The 19,280-nt window shown below is 52.8% G+C and overlaps 1 protein-coding gene across 1 annotated transcript in view; it reads left to right on the forward strand.

Annotated features, from left to right (window-relative positions):
* The first annotated feature begins 8,084 nt into the window (after positions 1-8,084).
* The window catches only part of RNF169 (ring finger protein 169), a 48,859-nt gene continuing 37,663 nt past the window's right edge, over positions 8,085-19,280 (forward strand). The window contains exon 1 of the mRNA XM_030555604.1: positions 8,085-8,388. Coding sequence (XP_030411464.1) covers positions 8,085-8,388 — 304 coding nt within the window. The remainder of the gene's footprint in view (positions 8,389-19,280) is intronic.

Consider the following 19,280-nt stretch of genomic DNA (forward strand, 5'->3'; position numbering starts at 1 on the left):
TTTCTGCAGCTTTCTCTTAATATCAGGGGCAGCCCGACTGGTGAAGATACCCTTTATGATTGCCTCAGTTTCCTGGCTATCAGGGTCTGCATTAGTATTTTGGCGAATTGCATCCCGTATGCGCTGCAGAAAAGCAACCGGACTCTCCTTGGGCTCCTGTATGAGCTCGTAAGGCTTAGCCCAATTGTTATGTCTGACAGCTGAGTGTCGGAGTCCATGCAAAAGCAACTCCTTGTATACAATGAGGCGGGTCATATCCCTGGGGTTGTTTGGGTTCCACCCAGGGTCTGCTCGGGGGAGCATGTTAGCGGGGATGGGGACATTGTAAGGATCCCGGTCATGTCTCCGCTGTGCCTCTTCCTGTGCTTTAGCCAGGACCTGATTTCGCTCTACCTCTGACAGCAGGGTTCTCAGGAGGACGTTACAGTCATCCCAGTCTGGCTTGTGGCTAGCCAGGCATCCCTCAAACACTGAGATAAACTTACTGGGGTTCGTGGAGAATTCCCCTGCCTGTGCCTTAAAGGCTGCCAAATCCACTGGGTTAAAAGGTACATGCGTGTAAACCTGCATAGTAGTGGCCGGGCGATGTTCTGTTCCCGGACGGGATATCCGAGTTTCAGTAATTAGCGGATAGAATCCCTCTGAGGGGGCAATCTCTGACACCCTAGGCACCTCGTTCTTATATGGTGGGGGTGCTGGAGCCGAAGGGGACACCGACTCTGCCATTACAACTGGGGAGGGGTTCGGGGGACTAGCAGCAGCTACTACCGGACCTGCCGGAGTCAGATTACACTTTTGCACCAGGTCTGACCTATTTCTTAGCAACATAAACAGTTGTGCATACATATGCTCATCCCATTTACCCGTTCGCTGACAAAACAGAATTAATTGGAGGATCGTGTTATAATTTAATGATCCCTCCGGTGGCCACCTTTCCTGGTCCTCTAGTTGGTACTGAGGCCAGTCTACTGTACAGAATCTTTTCAGCTTGTTCTTAACCATCGGATCCGACCCAAACACTTTCCAATTCATCAGAATGCATTCTAAGGGTGTACACCGTGCCCTACCGGTACTCTGTCCCTGCCCCATACTCTAGGGAGACACTGGGCGTCCCCAGGTCAAAACAGGCAAAAGAAGGTTTACAGTACTGGACTGTTCCTACCTTATCCACGGGACCGGTTCCCCACCGTCGCCCGCAGCAGCTTCTCCACTACTCAAGCGCGTTGCACCGTTGTGCCCTCCGGGGTCGACCACACCGCGTCTCCGCCGAGGCCCCCGATGAAGTCACCGGTGCGCGCTGGGCGTCGGTCGTTGCCGCAATCCGTCGACCTCCAGGAGGGGTCCGGGCAAGGCCAGTTTTAGCCTCGATGCCCACCCAGGGACGCCAAAACTGTTGCCAGCACACAGGGTGCCCGAGGACAGCAACAGTGGGGGTGTTCGTCGCCCGGTGTGCTTCACGCCAAAGAACACACCAAGGTGGAGAAGCAGGCTAAGTTTATTTGAGATCTCAAAGCAAACCTGATGCACGGAGACAGGCACGTCTCAGATCATGCACACTGATACAAACAGTTTCTCTCTTCTTATACATGCTTTAGCCAAGCCGTTTCTATTACCCCCCATGCCCCCCTCTTCCCCCCCCCCCGCCTTTCCCTGTGACTGCTACAAAAGCAATTATCCCATGTAGATAAATCACTCCTGGCACCTACTAATCTATCTTCGTTAGTGACTCTTCTCTAAACTACTATCTCATCCTAGTTTGTTATTCTACTCCCCTAGCCAGGTGCCTACAGGCCTCATTAGTGCCTTTTGGTACCGGCACTGTAGCTGATAGTTAGCCCCCCTTACATTCCATTCTTTAAGCTAGCTTGTCAGGTCGCTGAGAGTTTAAACATGGAAGAACTTTGGTTCACTGAGGCCTGAACAGGGGGCTTCATTGAGACACAGTGGCTTTCCACCCTCCCGAGTGGGCCAATGACACCAACACAACCACAAGGTCCTTTTGCAGAGTGTGGGAGGCAAGAGACATCAGGTTGCAAGCTGCTTGCCTCCCCCCGCAATCCCAGTTTCAGGGATATTAGGCCAGGCCTTCTCTTTTGGGTACCCTGTATCCAATGCAGATTGTTACTCACAAGCTGACCTTGTATGACTCACCAATGGGACCAGAGAGAAGGAAGCATTCTGATCCTCCCAGCCTTGCCAGTAATAGGCCAGATGGGGAGACAATTCACAGGCTGATTCCTCCCCATCCAATACCTCAGGGTCCCCATAATCAGGGAGTCTCAAACTGGGGGTCAGAACCCCTCAGGAGATTGCGATGTTCTTCCATGGGGGGTTGGGATCTTTCAGCTTCTATGCAAATCCCACTTTGCAACCAGCATTTATAATGGTGTTAAATATATCAAAAAGTGTTTTTAATTTATAAGGGGAGGGGGTTGCACTGAGAGGCTTGCTATGTGAAAGGGGTCACCAATACAAAAGTTTGAGAACCACTGCCATAAATCATTAGCCAGTTGGATGGCTGGGCAGGGTCCCCTTGTACCTTGCTTGTGTTTTATGCCACATGGATCTGAAGCTACACAGTGCTAGTCCAGGTAACCAATTGTCTAGCTTCTTTTCTCCAAGCTACTAGTCCCGAGAGATTAGACAAGGCCTGTATGTCCTGGATTTCTGAGAAAGGCACGTGAATCTGGATTTCACAGACTGTCTCCTTTAACCTTCTCTCATTCAAAACCACCCACCCTTACCCTGGAGCTGATTTTAAACACCTCTTCAAATCCTGCACAGTGAGGAAATGTTTCTACTGCAACGTCCACAATGATCTGCTCTCCTGCAGCTGAAAGCAGGGGCAACACTGAATTGCAGGGGCTTGTGTGGCGGCAGCAGGGCATGCACACGTGCTCTGATTCTCACAGCAGCCAATGCCTACTGCACACGCCCACTCCCAGCTGCCTGAGCCTGAGTTGTTTACTTTCAAAGCTATTGGTTGTGCTCTTCTCCCTACCCAGCAGGCTGGCAGGTGCAGCACAGGCAGTTCTGCTAGCAGAAGGAGTCTTTGCACAAACACTCACTGCTCACCAGCCATTATTTTGCAACCCCCACTGAAAAATATTTTGAGAAGCATTTTGCATTCCTCAGCCCCATAAGCCCCCCCTTAATTTCACACCTTCCATGATTAAAATATTTAAAAGCTACCCCCACTCTTATTAATTGTTGTTTGTTTAAGCAACGAAGGCCCATCTGCCGTTTTCTTTTTACTCTGCTGTAGAGGCCAAATCTTGCTTGCCTTATTCACACAAGGATTACTAATGTTAAACATCTGAAGAACATTGTTAATTATTTCTATTGTATTATTATTAATACAATACAACTAAACATCTAATACTCAATGCTGATCTCAAGAGACGCATAGCTTTGCACACCCACAGTCACTTGCAAGATTGGGGATTTATACAGCAGTGTAACTATGCCTGCTGCTTTGCAGATTTTTAAAATGACAAGATCCCTACCCCCACCCCCTGATCTTAGACTCTAAATTAGTTAGTCTTAGAGCCTCATTCTCTGCCATCTTGCACCCTCGCTGAGGAGAATGTTTTGGGGCTGTGGATGAGAATAGGTTGGGAATCCCTGGGTGAAGTCAGTGGCAAAAGATTTTCTTTTGGAGATTCTTGAACTTCATGGGTCACGAGAGTGGAGCTCTGAGAAGCCCAAGCTCTGCAGTGGTGTATTGTGATGCTGTGAGATTGAGGTTTGGGGCAGTCTTCCTAACTCTTTGGCAGTGTTGGAAGCATATAGTGATCCCTGGAAAGAAAACTCACTACCCCGTATCTACTGCAGGGGTGTATCCAGCTCCAGCAAGGGTTAAATCACAGGGTTTGATTGCCATTTGGCCCCTGTTGCCTGCCCAGTTAATCCAGCAGGAAGTTTGTAACCTGCTAATCTTACCTATGGAGCTCCCCTGAGTTTACAGGCACAAGCCAGAGAGCTTGGAGTGAGATCATAGATGGCTGGGAGAATGGGTTCTCTATGGCTTAGCCCAGTGGTTCTCAAACTTTTTTTTCCATGGCCCACTTGAACATTGCTGAGGGTCTCGGCAAACCCTTAATGATCTTTCCAAATGTTGTTTGTACTGTTAGTTAACTATTGTAAAGCACTTTGGATAAAAGCGCTATATAAAAAACCTCAATAATTAACATTTTTTTGTTCTACAAATAAAAGCACACAACTCATATTTTAATACCAGTAGTCTTACCTTTCTAATGCAATGGATGTGCCCTCTCTCCCCCTCTGCAGCAGCCCCTGAGTTGGGGCTGAGGAGGAGGGGGGTCTCTCCCCCACTGTAGCAGCCCGAAAGCTGGGGCTGGGAAGGAGAGGGGTCTCTCCTGCTCCCTGACAGCCCCTGAGCTAGGGCTGGGAAGGAGTGGGGTCTTTCACCCACCACAGCGCTGAGGCTAGGAAGGAGAGTCTTCTCTCCCCAGCAGCCACAGCCCTGAAGCTGAGGAAAGTCACCTCCTTCTCTGGCCGCTGCACATCCCAAATTCCCCTCACCCACTCTTTTCACTTACCCCCATTCCCCCCAAAGCAACCACCTCACCTTACATGTGCATCTTCTCCAGGGTCCAGGCAACTAATTAGTGGAGCCACGCCTGTGCAGCTCCACTAATCGGGGAGTGGGGGGGCTTTATTCTCTCATGTGCATCTGCCAAGGCATGCCCCTTAGAGGGAACTATCCGTGGACCAACTGAATAGAGCGCAGGGACCACAGTTTGAAAACCTCTGATTTAGCCTGTTTCTGTTTGATCAGAATTGTATTTGTTGCTGTTTAAAGACTTTAAAAGAAGCATCTGGCTGGGATCCTAGAAAGAGCCATTATAAATAACCACAATAGCCTTTCCAAATAGAGAAGAGTCTTGTTAATCACAAAGTATCTGCCATCTTTTTAAAGAGAAGGAAACATGAGCTTTTTTCGAGGGGGGTTAGAGTGATGGGGTGAAGAATGGGTTTTGGGGTAGCTCAAGTTTAGTGGTGGGTTAATGCTGGGGAGTGGGAGAGCAGTGCTATAAGAGAGGCCTGAGCTGTATGGCATAGAGAGGAGCAGTTTGAGTTCTATGGCAGATGAGAGCATGAATAGGCTCTTAAGGACCCTAAAGAGCCATAGGAATTTAAAGCAGCTGGTTAGCTGAGAACAATAGAGCTTTTTACTGTCTGTTCACTGTGATATCTGCAAAGGGAGGAGGATTGTTAAGTCTGTGATTTCGTTGTTGTCCATTCCAGACCTGGTGCGGTAATGTTGTCTCTCTGCATCCCTAGTTTTATTCACCCATGTTTTGTTTTTCTCATCACTTACTGATGGGAAGTCCCTTTACATTTCAGCTACTGTGAGGTAATTTCGTTCATGCTCCCTCCTATTCTGGATACATGAGTAGAAAGTGACTTTCAATTGCTCCTCTCACCCCATGGCTGCCCAGGTCCCCTCTCTGGATTTATTTGGTGGTTTCTCACTCCATCTCTACTTCTTGTTTATGGTCTCTGAGCCTGTGTTTGAGAGCAAGCCTTAGCCTTGTAGAGTGACAGTCTGTTAACCTGCCAGTTCTGGGCAGGGATTTGTAAGCCAAGCTTCTTTTTCATCTGTTCATCCTAGTAATCTGTCTTGTGGTGGCTCAGCCTTCGGTTTAGTGTCTTAAGCATCAACTGGTGGTGGATTAAATTGTTTGCTATTGGTCTTGGGCAGGTGGGAGCAAGGCCCAGAGGCAGCAGTGAGGGCTGGGCTGGCTCATGGGGTGTATTGAAGTGAAGGCCTGAGCTTGTGGGCATGGAGGGGGCAGGAGCAGAAGAGACAGTGTTGCCTGATGTGATGTGACGTGCAGTGTTAGGCACTGAGCAGACCTGTTGCACCTGCAACAGGGATTGTTCTGTTTTCCCTTCCTAGGGAGCACTGTTGTGCTGGGTTTTGACAGCCCCTCTGCTTCCCTTCTGGGGCCCAGCCAGCACAGAAGTGAAAAGTGGCTGAGAGGCGAGATGGGGAAGAGTGGGTGCTGAGAGCAGATGAGAAGTGAGCCGCAGAGGGGGAGTGAGGTGGGATTGGTGAAAGCTTCCTGCATTTCTCCCCAAGCTCATCACAACAACCCTCCTAGGCATGGCTTCCTCACCCCAGCCCCTCTCTGGGCTCTCTCCCCAGGCTGTCCCCTACACACTTCACTAACCCCCTTGCTCCAGCTCTCCCCCAACCACTTACTTCTGAGAGAAATGGGGAACTAGGCTCCTGCTTCCCCTACACCTGTGCTCAGGGCTGGGGCAGACCCTGAGGGGGAATGGGGAGAAGCCTCTGACATGGGCAGGGGTTTGGGAGAGCACAAGGGGGGCAGTGGGGTAGGGAAGACTGGTGTAACCCTGGTCCAGGTGGGAGAAGTCTCAAGGGGTGCCGGGCAGGCTGGTGTAATGCTGGTCCAGACTGGAGAGGTCGGGAGAGCAGGGGGTGCTGGGCGACAGGGCAAGCTAGGATAACCCTGGCCTGAGGGGGAGAGGACAGGAGACCAGTAGGATGCTGGGGGTCGGGACAGGCTGGGGTATCACTAGGCCAGATGGGAGAGGTCAGGGGCAGGGAAGGCTGTGGTAGCCCTAGCCCAGGTGTGGGGGGTGTCAGGGGGCAGTGGTGTGCTTGGGGGAGGGCAGAGGGAGCTGGGGTATCCCCAGCCCAGGTAAGGGAGGCTGGGGTAGTGGGGGAAGGGCAGAGTGAGCTGGGGTTGTCCTGGCCCAGGTAAGTGGGGTGGTGGGAGTGCTGGGGGAGGGCAGGCTGGCCCGGGTAAGGGGGCGGGGGAGGTGCTGGGGGAGGGCAGGCTGGCCTGGGTAAGGGGGAGGTGCTGGGGGAGGGCAGGCTGGCCCCCGGTAAGGGGGCGGGGGAGGTGCTGGGGGAGGGCAGGCTGGCCCCGGGTAAGGGGGCGGGGGAGGTGCTGGGGGAGGGCAGGCTGGCCTGGGTAAGGGGGAGGTGCTGGGGGAGGGCAGGCTGGCCTGGGTAAGGGGGAGGTGCTGGGGGAGGGCAGGCTGGCCCCGGGTAAGGGGGCGGGGGAGGTGCTGGGGGAGGGCAGGCTGGCCCGGGTAAGGGGGCGGGGGAGGTGCTGGGGGAGGGCAGGCTGGCCCGGGTAAAGGGGGCGGGGGAGGTGCTGGGGGAGGGCAGGCTGGCCCGGGTAAAGGGGGCGGGGGAGGTGCTGGGGGAGGGCAGGCTGGCCCGGGTAAAGGGGGCGGGGGAGGTGCTGGGGGAGGGCAGGCTGGCCCGGGTAAAGGGGGCGGGGGAGGTGCTGGGGGAGGGCAGGCTGGCCCGGGTAAAGGGGGCGGGGGAGGTGCTGGGGGAGGGCAGGCTGGCCCGGGTAATGGGGGCGGGGGAGGTGCTGGGGGAGGGCAGGCTGGCCCGGGTAAGGGGGCGGGGGAGATGCTGGGGGAGGGCAGGCTGGCCCGGGTAAGGGGGCGGGGGAGGTGCTGGGGGAGGGCAGGCTGGCCCGGGTAAGGGGGCGGGGGAGATGCTGGGGGAGGGCAGGCTGGCCCGGGTAAGGGGGCGGGGGAGGTGCTGGGGGAGGGCAGGCTGGCCCGGGTAAAGGGGGCGGGGGAGGTGCTCGGGGAGGGCAGGCTGGTCCGGGTAAGGGGGCAGGGGAGGTGCTGGGGGAGGGCAGGCTGGCCCGGGTAAAGAGGGAGGGGGAGGTGCTGGGGGAGGGCAGGCTGGCCCGGGTAAGGGGGCAGGGGAGGTGCTGGGGGAGGGCAGGCTGGCCCGGGTAAAGAGGGAGGGGGAGGTGCTGGGGGAGGGCAGGCTGGCCCGGGGAAGGGGGCGGGGGAGGTGCTGGGGGAGGTCAGACTGGCTCTGGTGGGGGGGTTGGGGCTCCGGCTGCCCCCCCCCCCATGAGCGCACTGGAACGTCCGGAGCCTGCACGCGACGGGCGACTCACCGCCCGGCGAACCCTCCCGAGGGGGCGGGGCCAACCCGCGGCGCCGCGCGGCCTCATGAATATGTATATTACCCGCCCTGCCCTGCGCTGCTGAATATGGATGAGGTGGGCGGCGCCGCGGCCTAACGCTCTGTCCCTGCCAAGGGTGAGAAGATGGCGGCGGCGGCGGCGGGCCCTGGCGGCCGGGCCGCGGCTCCGGGGCGGCGGGGCCGGCGGCGGCGGGCGCAGGCCGAGGAGGAGGCGGGGCCCGAGTGCCCGCTGTGCCGGGAGGCGCTGGTGGAGGCGGTGACGCCGCCCTGCCGCCACTCGCTCTGCCGCGCCTGCTTCCAGCGCTGCCTGCAGGGCCCGGGCCTCTGCTGCCCGCTCTGCCGCAGCCGCCTCTCCACCTGGGCCCGCCGGCAGCGGAGCGGGGCCGCCGCCGCGGGAGGAGGCGCGGAGCAGCGAGCGCCGGACGAAGGTGCGGCCGCCTCCGGAGCCTCGCCCGAGCTGCGCCGGCGGGGGAGGGAGTTACATGCACCGAGTGCGCGGGGCTCGGCGCCGTGGGGGGGCCCTTGTGCCCCCCCGGGATCAGTGACACATCGGGGTGCAGGGGTTACATGCACCGAGTGCGCGGGGCTCGGCGCCGTGGGGGGGCCCTTGTGCCCCCCCGGGATCAGTGACACATCGGGGTGCAGGGGTTACATGCACCGAGTGCGCGGGGCTCGGCGCCGTGGGGGGGCCCTTGTGCCCCCCCGGGATCAGTGACACATCGGGGTGCAGGGGTTACATGCACCGAGTGCGCGGGGCTCGGCGCTGTGGGGGGGCCCTTGTGCCCCCCCGGGATCAGTGACACACTGGGGTGCAGGGGTTACATGCACCGAGTGCGCGGGGCTCGGCGCTGTGGGGGGCCCCCTTACACCCCCAGGGATCAGTGACACATCGGGGTGCAGGGGTTACATGCACCGAGTACGCGGGGCTCGGCGTTGTGGGGGGCCCCCTTACATCCCCCAGGATCAGTGACACATCGGGGTGCAGGGGTTACATGCACCTAGTGCGCGGGGCTCGGCGCTGTGGGGGGGCCCTTACACCCCCCAGGATCAGTGACACATCGGGGTGCAGGGGTTACATGCACTGAGTGCGCGGGGCTCGGCACTGTGGGGGGGCCCTTACACCCCCTGGGATCAGTGACACATCGGGGTGCAGGGGTTACATGCACCTAGTGCGCGGGGCTCGGCGCTGTGGGGGGCCCTTCTGCCCCCCCGGGATCAGTGACACATCGGGGTGCAGGGGTTACATGCACCGAGTGCGCGGGGCTCGGCGCTGTGGGGGGGCCCTTACACCCCCCAGGATCAGTGACACATCGGGGTGCAGGGGTTACATGCACCTAGTGCGCGGGGCTTGGCGTTGTGGGGGGCCCCCTTACACCCCCCGGGATCAGTGACACATCGGGGTGCAGGGGTTACATGCACCGAGTGCGCGGGGCTCGGCGCTGTGGGGGGGCCCCCTTACACCCCCCGGGATCAGTGACACATCGGGGTGCAGGGGTTACATGCAGCGAGTGCGCGGGGCTCGGCGCTGTGGGGGGGGCCCCCTTACACCCCCCGAGATCAGTGACACATCGGGGTGCAGGGGTTACATGCACCGAGTGCGCGGGGCTCGGCGCTGTGGGGGGGCCCTTACACCCCCCGGGATCAGTGACACATCGGGGTGCAGGGGTTACATGCACCGAGTGCGCGGGGCTCGGCGCTGTGGGGGGCCCCCTTACACCCCCAGGGATCAGTGACACATCGGGGTGCAGGGGTTACATGCACCGAGTGCGCGGGGCTCGGCGTTGTGGGGGGCCCCCTTACACCCCCCGGGATCAGTGACACATCGGGGTGCAGGGGTTACATGCACCTAGTGCGCGGGGCTCGGCGCTGTGGGGGGGCCCTTACACCCCCCAGGATCAGTGACACATCGGGGTGCAGGGGTTACATGCACTGAGTGCGCGGGGCTCGGCACTGTGGGGGGGCCCTTACACCCCCCGGGATCAGTGACACATCGGGGTGCAGGGGTTACATGCACCTAGTGCGTGGGGCTCGGCGCTGTGGGGGGCCCTTCTGCCCCCCCGGGATCAGTGACACATCGGGGTGCAGGGGTTACATGCACCGAGTGCGCGGGGCTCGGCGCTGTGGGGGAGCCCTTACACCCCCCAGGATCAGTGACACATCGGGGTGCAGGGGTTACATGCACCTAGTGTGCGGGGCTCGGCGTTGTGGGGGGCCCCCTTACACCCCCCGGGATCAGTGACACATCGGGGTGCAGGGGTTACATGCACCGAGTGCGCGGGGCTCGGCGCTGTGGGGGGGCCCCCTTACACCCCCCGGGATCAGTGACACATCGGGGTGCAGGGGTTACATGCAGCGAGTGCGCGGGGCTCGGCGCTGTGGGGGGGCCCCCTTTCACCCCCCCGAGATCAGTGACACATCGGGGTGCAGGGGTTACATGCAGCGAGTGCGCGGGGCTCGGCGCTGTGGGGGGGGCCCCCTTACACCCCCCGAGATCAGTGACACATCGGGGTGCAGGGGTTACATGCACCGAGTGCGCGGGGCTCGGCGCTGTGGGGGGGCCCTTACACCCCCCGGGATCAGTGACACATCGGGGTGCAGGGGTTACATGCACCGAGTGCGTGGGGCTCAGCGCCGTGGGGGGGCCCTTCTGCCCCCCCGGGATCAGTGACACATCGGGGTGCAGGGGTTACATGCACCGAGTGCGCGGGGCTTGGCGCTGTGGGGGGGCCCTTGTGCCCCCCCGGGATCAGTGACACACTGGGGTGCAGGGGTTACATGCAACGAGTGCGCGGGGCTCGGCGCTGTGGGGGGCCCCCTTACACCCCCCCGTTATCAGTGACACATCGGGGTGCAGGGGTTACATGCACTGAGTGCGCGGGGCTCGGTGCTGTGGGGGGGCCCTTCTGCCCCCTGGGATCAGTGACACACTGGGGTGCAGGGGTTACATGCACCGAGTGTGCAGGGCTCGGCCCGGGGCGGGGTGCTGGGCTGTGGAGGGGTCTCCCTTCCTGCAGGAATCAGTGACACATTGGGGTGCAAGGGTTACATGCACCGAGTGCATGGGGCTCAATGCTGGGCTGTGGGGGCCCTCCTTCCCCCTGGGATCAGTGACACATCGGGGTGCAGGGGTTATATGCACTGAGTGCGTGAGGTGAGGCTCGGGGGCGGGGTGCTGGGCTGTGGGGGGGCCCCCCGGGATCAGTGAAACAGTGTGGTGCAGGGGTGACATGCACTGAGTGCGTGGGGCTCAGCCAGGGCAGGGGGCTGGGCTGTGGAGGGTATGTCGGGCCCCCCCCCTCCGGATCAGTGACACAGTGGGGTGTGGGGCATGCATGTATTGAGTGTGCTAGGACTCTGGGCTTTGAAGAGGCTGTTCTCACCACCATCGCACAATGAGAGATGAGAGGATTACGTGCACTGAGTCTGCTGGGGCTCAGCTCATTAGTGTGTGGGCACTCCGCTCATGGGGGCACTGGGTTCTTTCTCTCTGGTATTCTGCTGAATGCGGGTGCAGGAGAGGGGCTGGAGTGATTGAGTTTTGGGCTCAGGATAGAGAGATGCTCAGATTGTGCAGATTCTTCACACCCTTTTAAAGTTATTTCTAGCCTTCATAGCTGCATAGTGAACTTTCCAAATAAATAATCCATAAAAGGCTATCTGCCTTATTCTACTGAGAGCCTGCAACTTCGACTCAGCGATGTGTGAACTCTCTTGCTCCCGTCTTTCTAATTGGGGTGGATTAAGACCTTGTTTTCGTAATGTATTGTGATTATGTTTTTGTGGTGTTAGCTTGCCTCCTTGTTACTGCTTCTCAGCATAAGTTATGCCATTGTCCAATGGGACTGATTTTCAAAAATGGAGGTCTACATAGAGGGAGGATATGTTATCCAGCGTTACATATCCTGTCACATCAGTAATTAACCATTAGGCTGAAGGCCATGCAACCTTTTAGTAAACTAGAACAGATTGCAAACCCTCTTTCTTTAACATACAACTTCTTGCATCTCATCTTGAAGCTGGTAGCTTCTCAGACCATCTGGGTTGGCCTTGCAACTGTAGTCAAGAGACAAGATCAATTAAAAAAAAAAACACAGACCCTCAGTTTTTCTTGAGCTGACCTGCTCGTGTTAGAATAACTTGTTGAAATGGTGAATTGAAATAGTAGAGGGAAAGGTGTCATTGACACTTCTCTCATTTCTACATTTAACTACGTCATATTGTTAATCAGTTGCACTGTGTCCTCTAAATAGGTAATCAGTTTCCCATTTTATTTGTGTGTGTCATACCAACATGGAAGAGAAAAGCATGAATCGCTAACACACTGTGATTTGAATACCACAAACATTGACAGATGGGCTCTGGGTCAAGGACAGTACCTAGAATTACTTTAAAATAACTCTTTGAAATTGACTGGACACTAGTTGACAAGAACAGCCATACTGGGTCCATACCAATGGTCCATCTAGCCCAGTATCCTGTCTCTGACAGTGGCCAGTGCCAGATGCTTCAGAGAGAATGAACAGAACAGTGTAGTTTTGGGTGATCCATTCCCTGTGGCCCAGGACCGCCTTCTGGCAGTTGGGAGTTTAGGGATACCTTAGGCAAGAGGTGGTGTTCCTGTCAGTTTTGGCTAATAGCCTGTGATGAGTCTGTCCTCCATGAATTTATCTAGTTCTTTTTTTAACCCAGTTATGAGGTTCTTTTAAATAAAAAAGTTGGCGTTGACTATGGGCAGCATTTATAGTGTTTGAGCTGCATTTGCCTTCATGCTGTCCTTTGGTTACTCATCACCCTAAATGTTGATTGACTGGGGTGTGTGCTGAGGGGAACCAGAGCAAAAAAATCTAGATGGAAGGTCCTTAAGCATCCGACTTAGATTATTTTATGATTGTAAGCAGGCAGTAGACAGAAACCAGTGGTTCTTACCATTGAAGTGAATGCAGGGTTATTGTGTGAGATATTCATAAGTGATATCTCAAGACAAAATACTTTGGAATTAAGCTTGTAAGTACATGGCAGTTGCCTTAAACCAACATTATTACAATGTTGAGCTTTTAACAAGTTTCTCTGTAGTGAGTTGTAATAGGTCTGTTTTAGGGGAGAAGAATGAAAGGAAATAAAATAACTACTGTATTAAAATATCTTTTGGCTGTTTTAGTCAACAAATAGTGACAACCTGAATTTATTTTAGAAAAGTCAATGAAGGGCAGACTGGGATCTTGGGGTTGTGGATAATGTATTATTCCTCTTTTCTATATATGCTTAGCTTCAGTTTAAGTAATAATGCAAAGTCTTTAAAACTCATTACCACAATATTTGGGGTCGGGAAGGAATTTTCCTCTGGGACAGATTGGCAGAAGCCCTGGAGGTTTTTCGCCTTCCTCTTCAGCGTGGGGCATGGGTCACTTGCTGGTGGATTCTCTGCAGCTTGAGGTCTTCAAACCACAATTTGAAGACTTCAATAACTCGGACATAGGTCAGGGGTTTGTTATAGAAGTGGATGGGTAGGGTTCTGTGGCCTGCTTTGTGCAGGAGGTCAGACTAGATGATCAGATTGGTCCCTTCTGACCCTAAAGTCTATGAGTCTATAATTTTGGGTACAGGAATTGAAAATTTTCCTATAGACTGAGATGACAGATTGGGAATTATTTTGTAGCTGGCAAAATATATAGTCCAGAAGTAAATGATTACTGAGGTATTTTCTTTGGCATCAGGTTAGTCAGCTGATAAAGTAAGGTCAGTTTATCTGAATGGTGTTAGGAAAAGAGAAAAGTTTAGTGCCAAAGGGAGTCTCTTCTTGGCAAAATGTTTACTAGTACTAAATTCATCACTTCCTTTGGCAAATTCCTTGTCCATCTGTAAAGCAGGCAGCAACACAGTTGAGGGAACGCTCACTACAAACAACTTTCTTCTAAAAGTTCTACCTATAACAACCCTTGGTCATTTGAAAAATTAACTTTTCACCGCTGTTGCTTTTTCATTAGCAGTGCACTATTAATGCTGATGTTTAGTCTCTGGAGACTGGACAGTGTAAACAGATAACAGACTAGCTAGTTTCACTTTCTCATGCTCAAACATTAACATAAGGTTTGTCTTCATTGCAGGAGTTAAAGGCTTGGATGAACCTATAGACTGCTCTTAAGTCTCTCCCTTTAACAAAAAGCAGTGTTGAAAGGGAACTGGGCTTAACTTTAAAAATTTTAGGAGACTCCATATAGGAGAAGTGTTAAAACAGTGGTGTTCCTCTGCTACAGTTAAAATAATGTAGGCAGGACTTTGGGGTGGGATTCACGAGAGAAACTTAAGTGCCTGACTGACACTTTAGGTGCCTACATCCAAAATTCAAATCTTCATAACCCCTGCTCAGCTGCTGCCTAACCTAGTAGGTGACTAAATTCTCATGGTGCCTAAATTTCTGCTACTGGGAATGTACACAGCCACCTCAGACCTGAAATCACTGAGCCCTCAGTACTGAACTCAAGCCTAAGCCTCTGCAGGATTCACAAAGTAGGATCAGGTCCTACAGGCAAGGTAGGAGTAGATGTAGTCTGAGGCCACCTTACCGTATGTCTACCAGTTTGAGTCACGCACAAAACACAGAAGAAGGAGATGATACTCCCCTGAGGATGAGGACCAAGAGGTCAGACATGAATCAGTCGTTCTGTGAAAAATATTCACCCATGGCTGATATTGTGCTCCTGTCTCCTATCATCTTTCTGTGTGAGTTCATTTGAGAGCATAGTGATTGACTGGTTTCAGGCATGTTGTTGGGGCATTTAGTGCGCTGGCTGAGGTATACCACATGTTGTGATAGGCATGAGTAGGAGCATGGATTTTGAAAGGTGTGTTGAGAGGATATTGATCATTGTAGCAGTGGAATTTTAGCTTCAGGTTTTGCATCAGTTGTTGTAGCAGGGCCTAGTGCCACTTTGAACTGGGGGGTCCTGTTCTGTGGGGAGCTTGCTTCTGATGATGAGATTGGGATGTTTTTAGGCCAGAAGAGGGGGTTCAGGAAATATTTCTTTCAGGTTCAGAGACGGGCTACAAGGATGATCCGAGGAATGGAAAAACTGCCTTATGAAAGGAGACTCAAAGAGCTTGGCTTGTTTAGCCTGGCCAAAAGAAGGCTGCGGGGGGATATGCTTGCTCTATATAAATATATCAGGGGGGTTAACGTTAGGGAGGGAGAGGAATTATTTAAGTTTAGTGCTAATGTAGACATAAGGACGAATGGGTATAAATTGGATATTAGGAAGTTTAGACTTGAAATTAGACGAAGGTTTCTAACCATTAGGGGAGTGAAGTTCTGGAACAGCCTTCCGAGGGAAGTAGTAGGGGCAAAAGACTTTTCTGGCTTTAAGACAAGGCTTGATAAGTATATGGAGGGGATGTTATGATAGGATCGTTAATTTGGGCAATTGATCTTGGATTACCACCAGATAGGTCTGCTCAATGGTCTGCGGGGAGATGTTGGATGGGATGGGAACTGAGTTACTGCAGAGAATTCATTCTTGGGTGCTGGCTGGTGAGTCTTGCCCACATGCTCAGGGTTTAGCTGATCGCCATATTTGGAGTCGGGCAGGAATTTTCCTCCAGGGCGGATTGGCAGGGGCCCTGGAGGTTTTTCGCCTTCCCCTGCAGCGTGGGGCACGGGTCGCTTGCTGGTGGATTCTCTGCAGCTTGAGGTCTTCAAACCAATTTTGAGGATTTCAATAACTCGGTCCTGGGTTAGGGGTTGTTATAAAATTGGATGGGTAGGGTTCTGTGGCCTGCCTTGTGCAGGAGGTCAGACTAGATGATCATATTGGTCCCTTCTGACCTATGAGTCTATGAGGATGGGGTCCTCACTGATGATACCTTGTATGGATTCCAGTGTGAAGTAGTATGTGACAATTAGGGGTGTGCAGTCAGAGGGTTTTGTTTTGATTTCTCTCCCCCCTCCATATTGAAGCAGGTTCTCTCTGGGTATTTGGGTACCCGATTCCATTATGCTGTCTGTTTCTCTGGTGGAGTGTCCTTGTTTGATTAAGTCAGTTTTAAGTGTGTTAAGATGTGTATGCCAGACTTTTTTCTTGAAAAGTATCCTGTGGTATCCGAGTGCCTGGCTGTAGATAGCTGATTTCTTCACTGCATCAACGCATTTGCACTGATGCAGCTGGGCAGCTGTGGCGCTTTAGGGAAGACGCTCTATGCCGATGGAAGAGAGCTATCCTGTCAGCGTAATTAATCCACCTCCTCAAGAGGCAGTAGCTATGTCAGCAGGAAAGTTTCTCCCACCAACATAGCGCTGTCTACACTGGGCTTAGGTCAGTATAACTACATCGCTGTGGGGTATGGATTTTTCACACCCCTGAGCGACATAGTTGTACTGAAATAATTATGTACTGTAGGCCTGTGTCTGTGAAGGTAAGTGTGGTGATCCATGGATTTCTTGCATATAGTCTGTACGGTTCCATTGTTGAATCTGATAATAGTATCCAGGAAGTTCATGCTGGTGAGGTAATGTTCTGTTGTTGAAACTGAAACTAAGTTTTGTAGACTTCCTTTTAACAAAACTTAATTTTGGATGTGTACTAAAATAAAATAGAAGTTTTACCATTGTACAAAGAAGATAAATTCCTTAAGAGTCAAGGGAGAGAATGGGAGTGCATAACCCAAGGTTAACTGCCAGCAGAAGAAATTCAGACAAAAAGCCCTCTGCGCTGTGAAGTGTATGAGGCTCATGTCAGTTTCACTGTGCTTCTGATTTTGTGAAAGCACTGATGGTGGCAGTGGGGATGGCGGCAAAGAAACATATGACGCTGTGTAAGAAGGGAGACAAATGAGAGGCAAAAACACAGATCTTGTCTATGCTGGGCAAGTGCATCCTGTTAGAAAGTGTGTTAATAAGCATGGTGTTAAACACAGTTCTGCCCTTAGTGTCCTTGTGTAGACTAGAAAAATAGGTAGCTTGAAAATATTTTACCTCAACTCCCCTGTCCAGTTAATGTGTTTCAATTATGAATGGTCTTGTTCGTACAAAGGCCAAATAGTTAACATTTGATTTGTTAGTATCGCTTCTGTCTACACCAGTGCTTGTCAACACCAGTGCTTAGACTATGTCTAAGGGGTCTGCAAAAGGTTGTCATTACCATAGAACAGCGGCTTTCAGCCTATCGTCTGTGGATCCCTGGGAGTCCATGGACTGTGTCTAAGATTTCAAAAGGGGTCCACAGCTCCATTTGAAATTTTTTAGTGAGTCTGCAAATGATAAAAGGTTGAAAACCACTGCTCTAAACAGTGCATTTCCTAGGATAGATAAGGACCCAGGCTCTGTCTACACTACTGTGGTAAGTCGACCTACACTCTGCAACTACAGCTACGTGAATAACGTAGCTGGAGTCAACATACCTTAGGTCAAGTTACCGCAGGGGACTTGCCTTCCTCTTCTCATGTGGGGGGTAGAGCATAAGGGTCAGCTAGAGAGCAATCTGCAGACAGTTTGGCATGTCTTTACTAGGCCTGCTAAATCGATAAATTTGGCGCATTGATCCCGGCTGTAGTGTAGACCTGCCCCCAGTGGGAGAAACAGCTCAAACGACATGAAGGGGGGGATGGAGCCATAGTAAAGGGGTAGGAGACTGACAGAAGGAGGGAGTTGCTGTATGAGTGACAGTGACTCCTAGCTGAAGACAGCATTTGGTACCTTATTCTGTTGACCAGCAGAGATTGGGACAGCTGAAGATAGAGCACTTAGCAGCAAAAATGTATTAGAATGAAAATAGTTATCTATAACTCAAACTGTAGTTTTAGTGCCCCCTCCACCCCACCTCACACACACTGAATTAAATCTCTTCCTTTCCCTCTCCACACAAATGCTTGAGAATTGCTCAGAGCTCTGTGTGTCTTTTATAGGGTGGGTGCCTATTTTATTCCCACTGCATTCAAAAAATGAAACAAAGCCTCTCTAGGTAGGTGGAATATCTCTTTACAAATTAAAGCTTACCCCCAGTTCTAATAAGCCTTCATGAATCTAGCAGCTAGATTGTATTCAGTGTGTTGCTGTCATTCATAAAATAGCATGTTACTTATGAAAGAGCTTCAAGAAGCAGGATGTTTGTGACTTCCCTGTCCTAACATGGGGGTAACTGAGTTGGGGAAATCTTTATTTCACTCTCTGCTGGCCAGAACATGCAGAGATAACGTTGGTGCAGAACCAGCCTATTATAGAGGGCACAGATTATACTTAAGGATTTTTAAAAAAAGGCTAATTTATCCATTATGCTGGCTAAAATTTGCCATAGTAAAAATGAATAATAATAATTTAGATACAATATAGGCCTGCGCCTAGCATTGCAGTTTAAGGGCACTTGTTTGTTAACTCACTGGTAATGTAAATATTAAATTATTATGTGACGGAATCCTAATGCCTCAGTGAGGATCGAGGCCCCATTATGCTAGATGCTGTACCCACACACAAAACAAGGTCCCTACCCTGAAGAGTTTATAATCTAAAAACACAAGTCAGACAAATCCTAATACACAGATGTGAGCAAAACATAAAGGTACTAATCTTATTACTTACATTTGTTTCCCCCCTGAACCATCCCTTCTTCTTCGAGTGATTGCTCATATCCATTCCAGTTAGGTGTACGCGCCGCGCGTGCACATTCGTCGGAAAACTTTTACCCTAGCAACTCAGTGGGCCGGCAGGTCGCCCCCTAGAGTGGCGCCACCATGGCGCTCCATATATACTCCTGCCGGCCCACCCGCTCCTCAGTTCCTTCTTACCGCCCGTGTCGGTCGTTGGAACAGTGGAGCGCGGCTTAGCTGACCTCCACTTCCCTAGCTACTCGTTTTCTCGTATATAATTATGCAGTTATAACCCTTTTATATATATATTTGTATGGTTATACGTGTTTTCTTTGCTAACATGGTTAGTTTAGTTAGCGGGGTTCAGGAAGTAGCCCCTTCCATGAGCCCAGTGCCGGAGCCATGCATGGCTCACCGGGTTTTAAAAGGGGCCCGGCCTGCCAGAAGCCGCGGCCGAAGAGAGATCTACATGACTCCTGTTTGAAGTGCCTCAGGGAATCACACTTGACAGATAAGTGCCCCATTTGCAAGGCTTTTAAGCCGAGAACAAAAAGGTGCGGGACTTTCACTTACCCCTCCACCTTGGGCGCCGAGCGATGTTCAAGCGGCGGGCAGAAGCGCCTCCTCGGCACCGGACCCCGCCGGTACTACCAAGGCCTTTCGGCACCGACCGTCGCCGGCACCGATGTCGACTCGGCACCGCTCCCTTCTTCCGAGGTCGAGAGAGCCTACGATTCCTGCTGGTGCC

Source organism: Gopherus evgoodei, chromosome 1 (genome assembly GCF_007399415.2).
Source record: "Gopherus evgoodei ecotype Sinaloan lineage chromosome 1, rGopEvg1_v1.p, whole genome shotgun sequence".
In the NCBI taxonomy this organism is placed as follows: domain Eukaryota; kingdom Metazoa; phylum Chordata; order Testudines; family Testudinidae; genus Gopherus; species Gopherus evgoodei.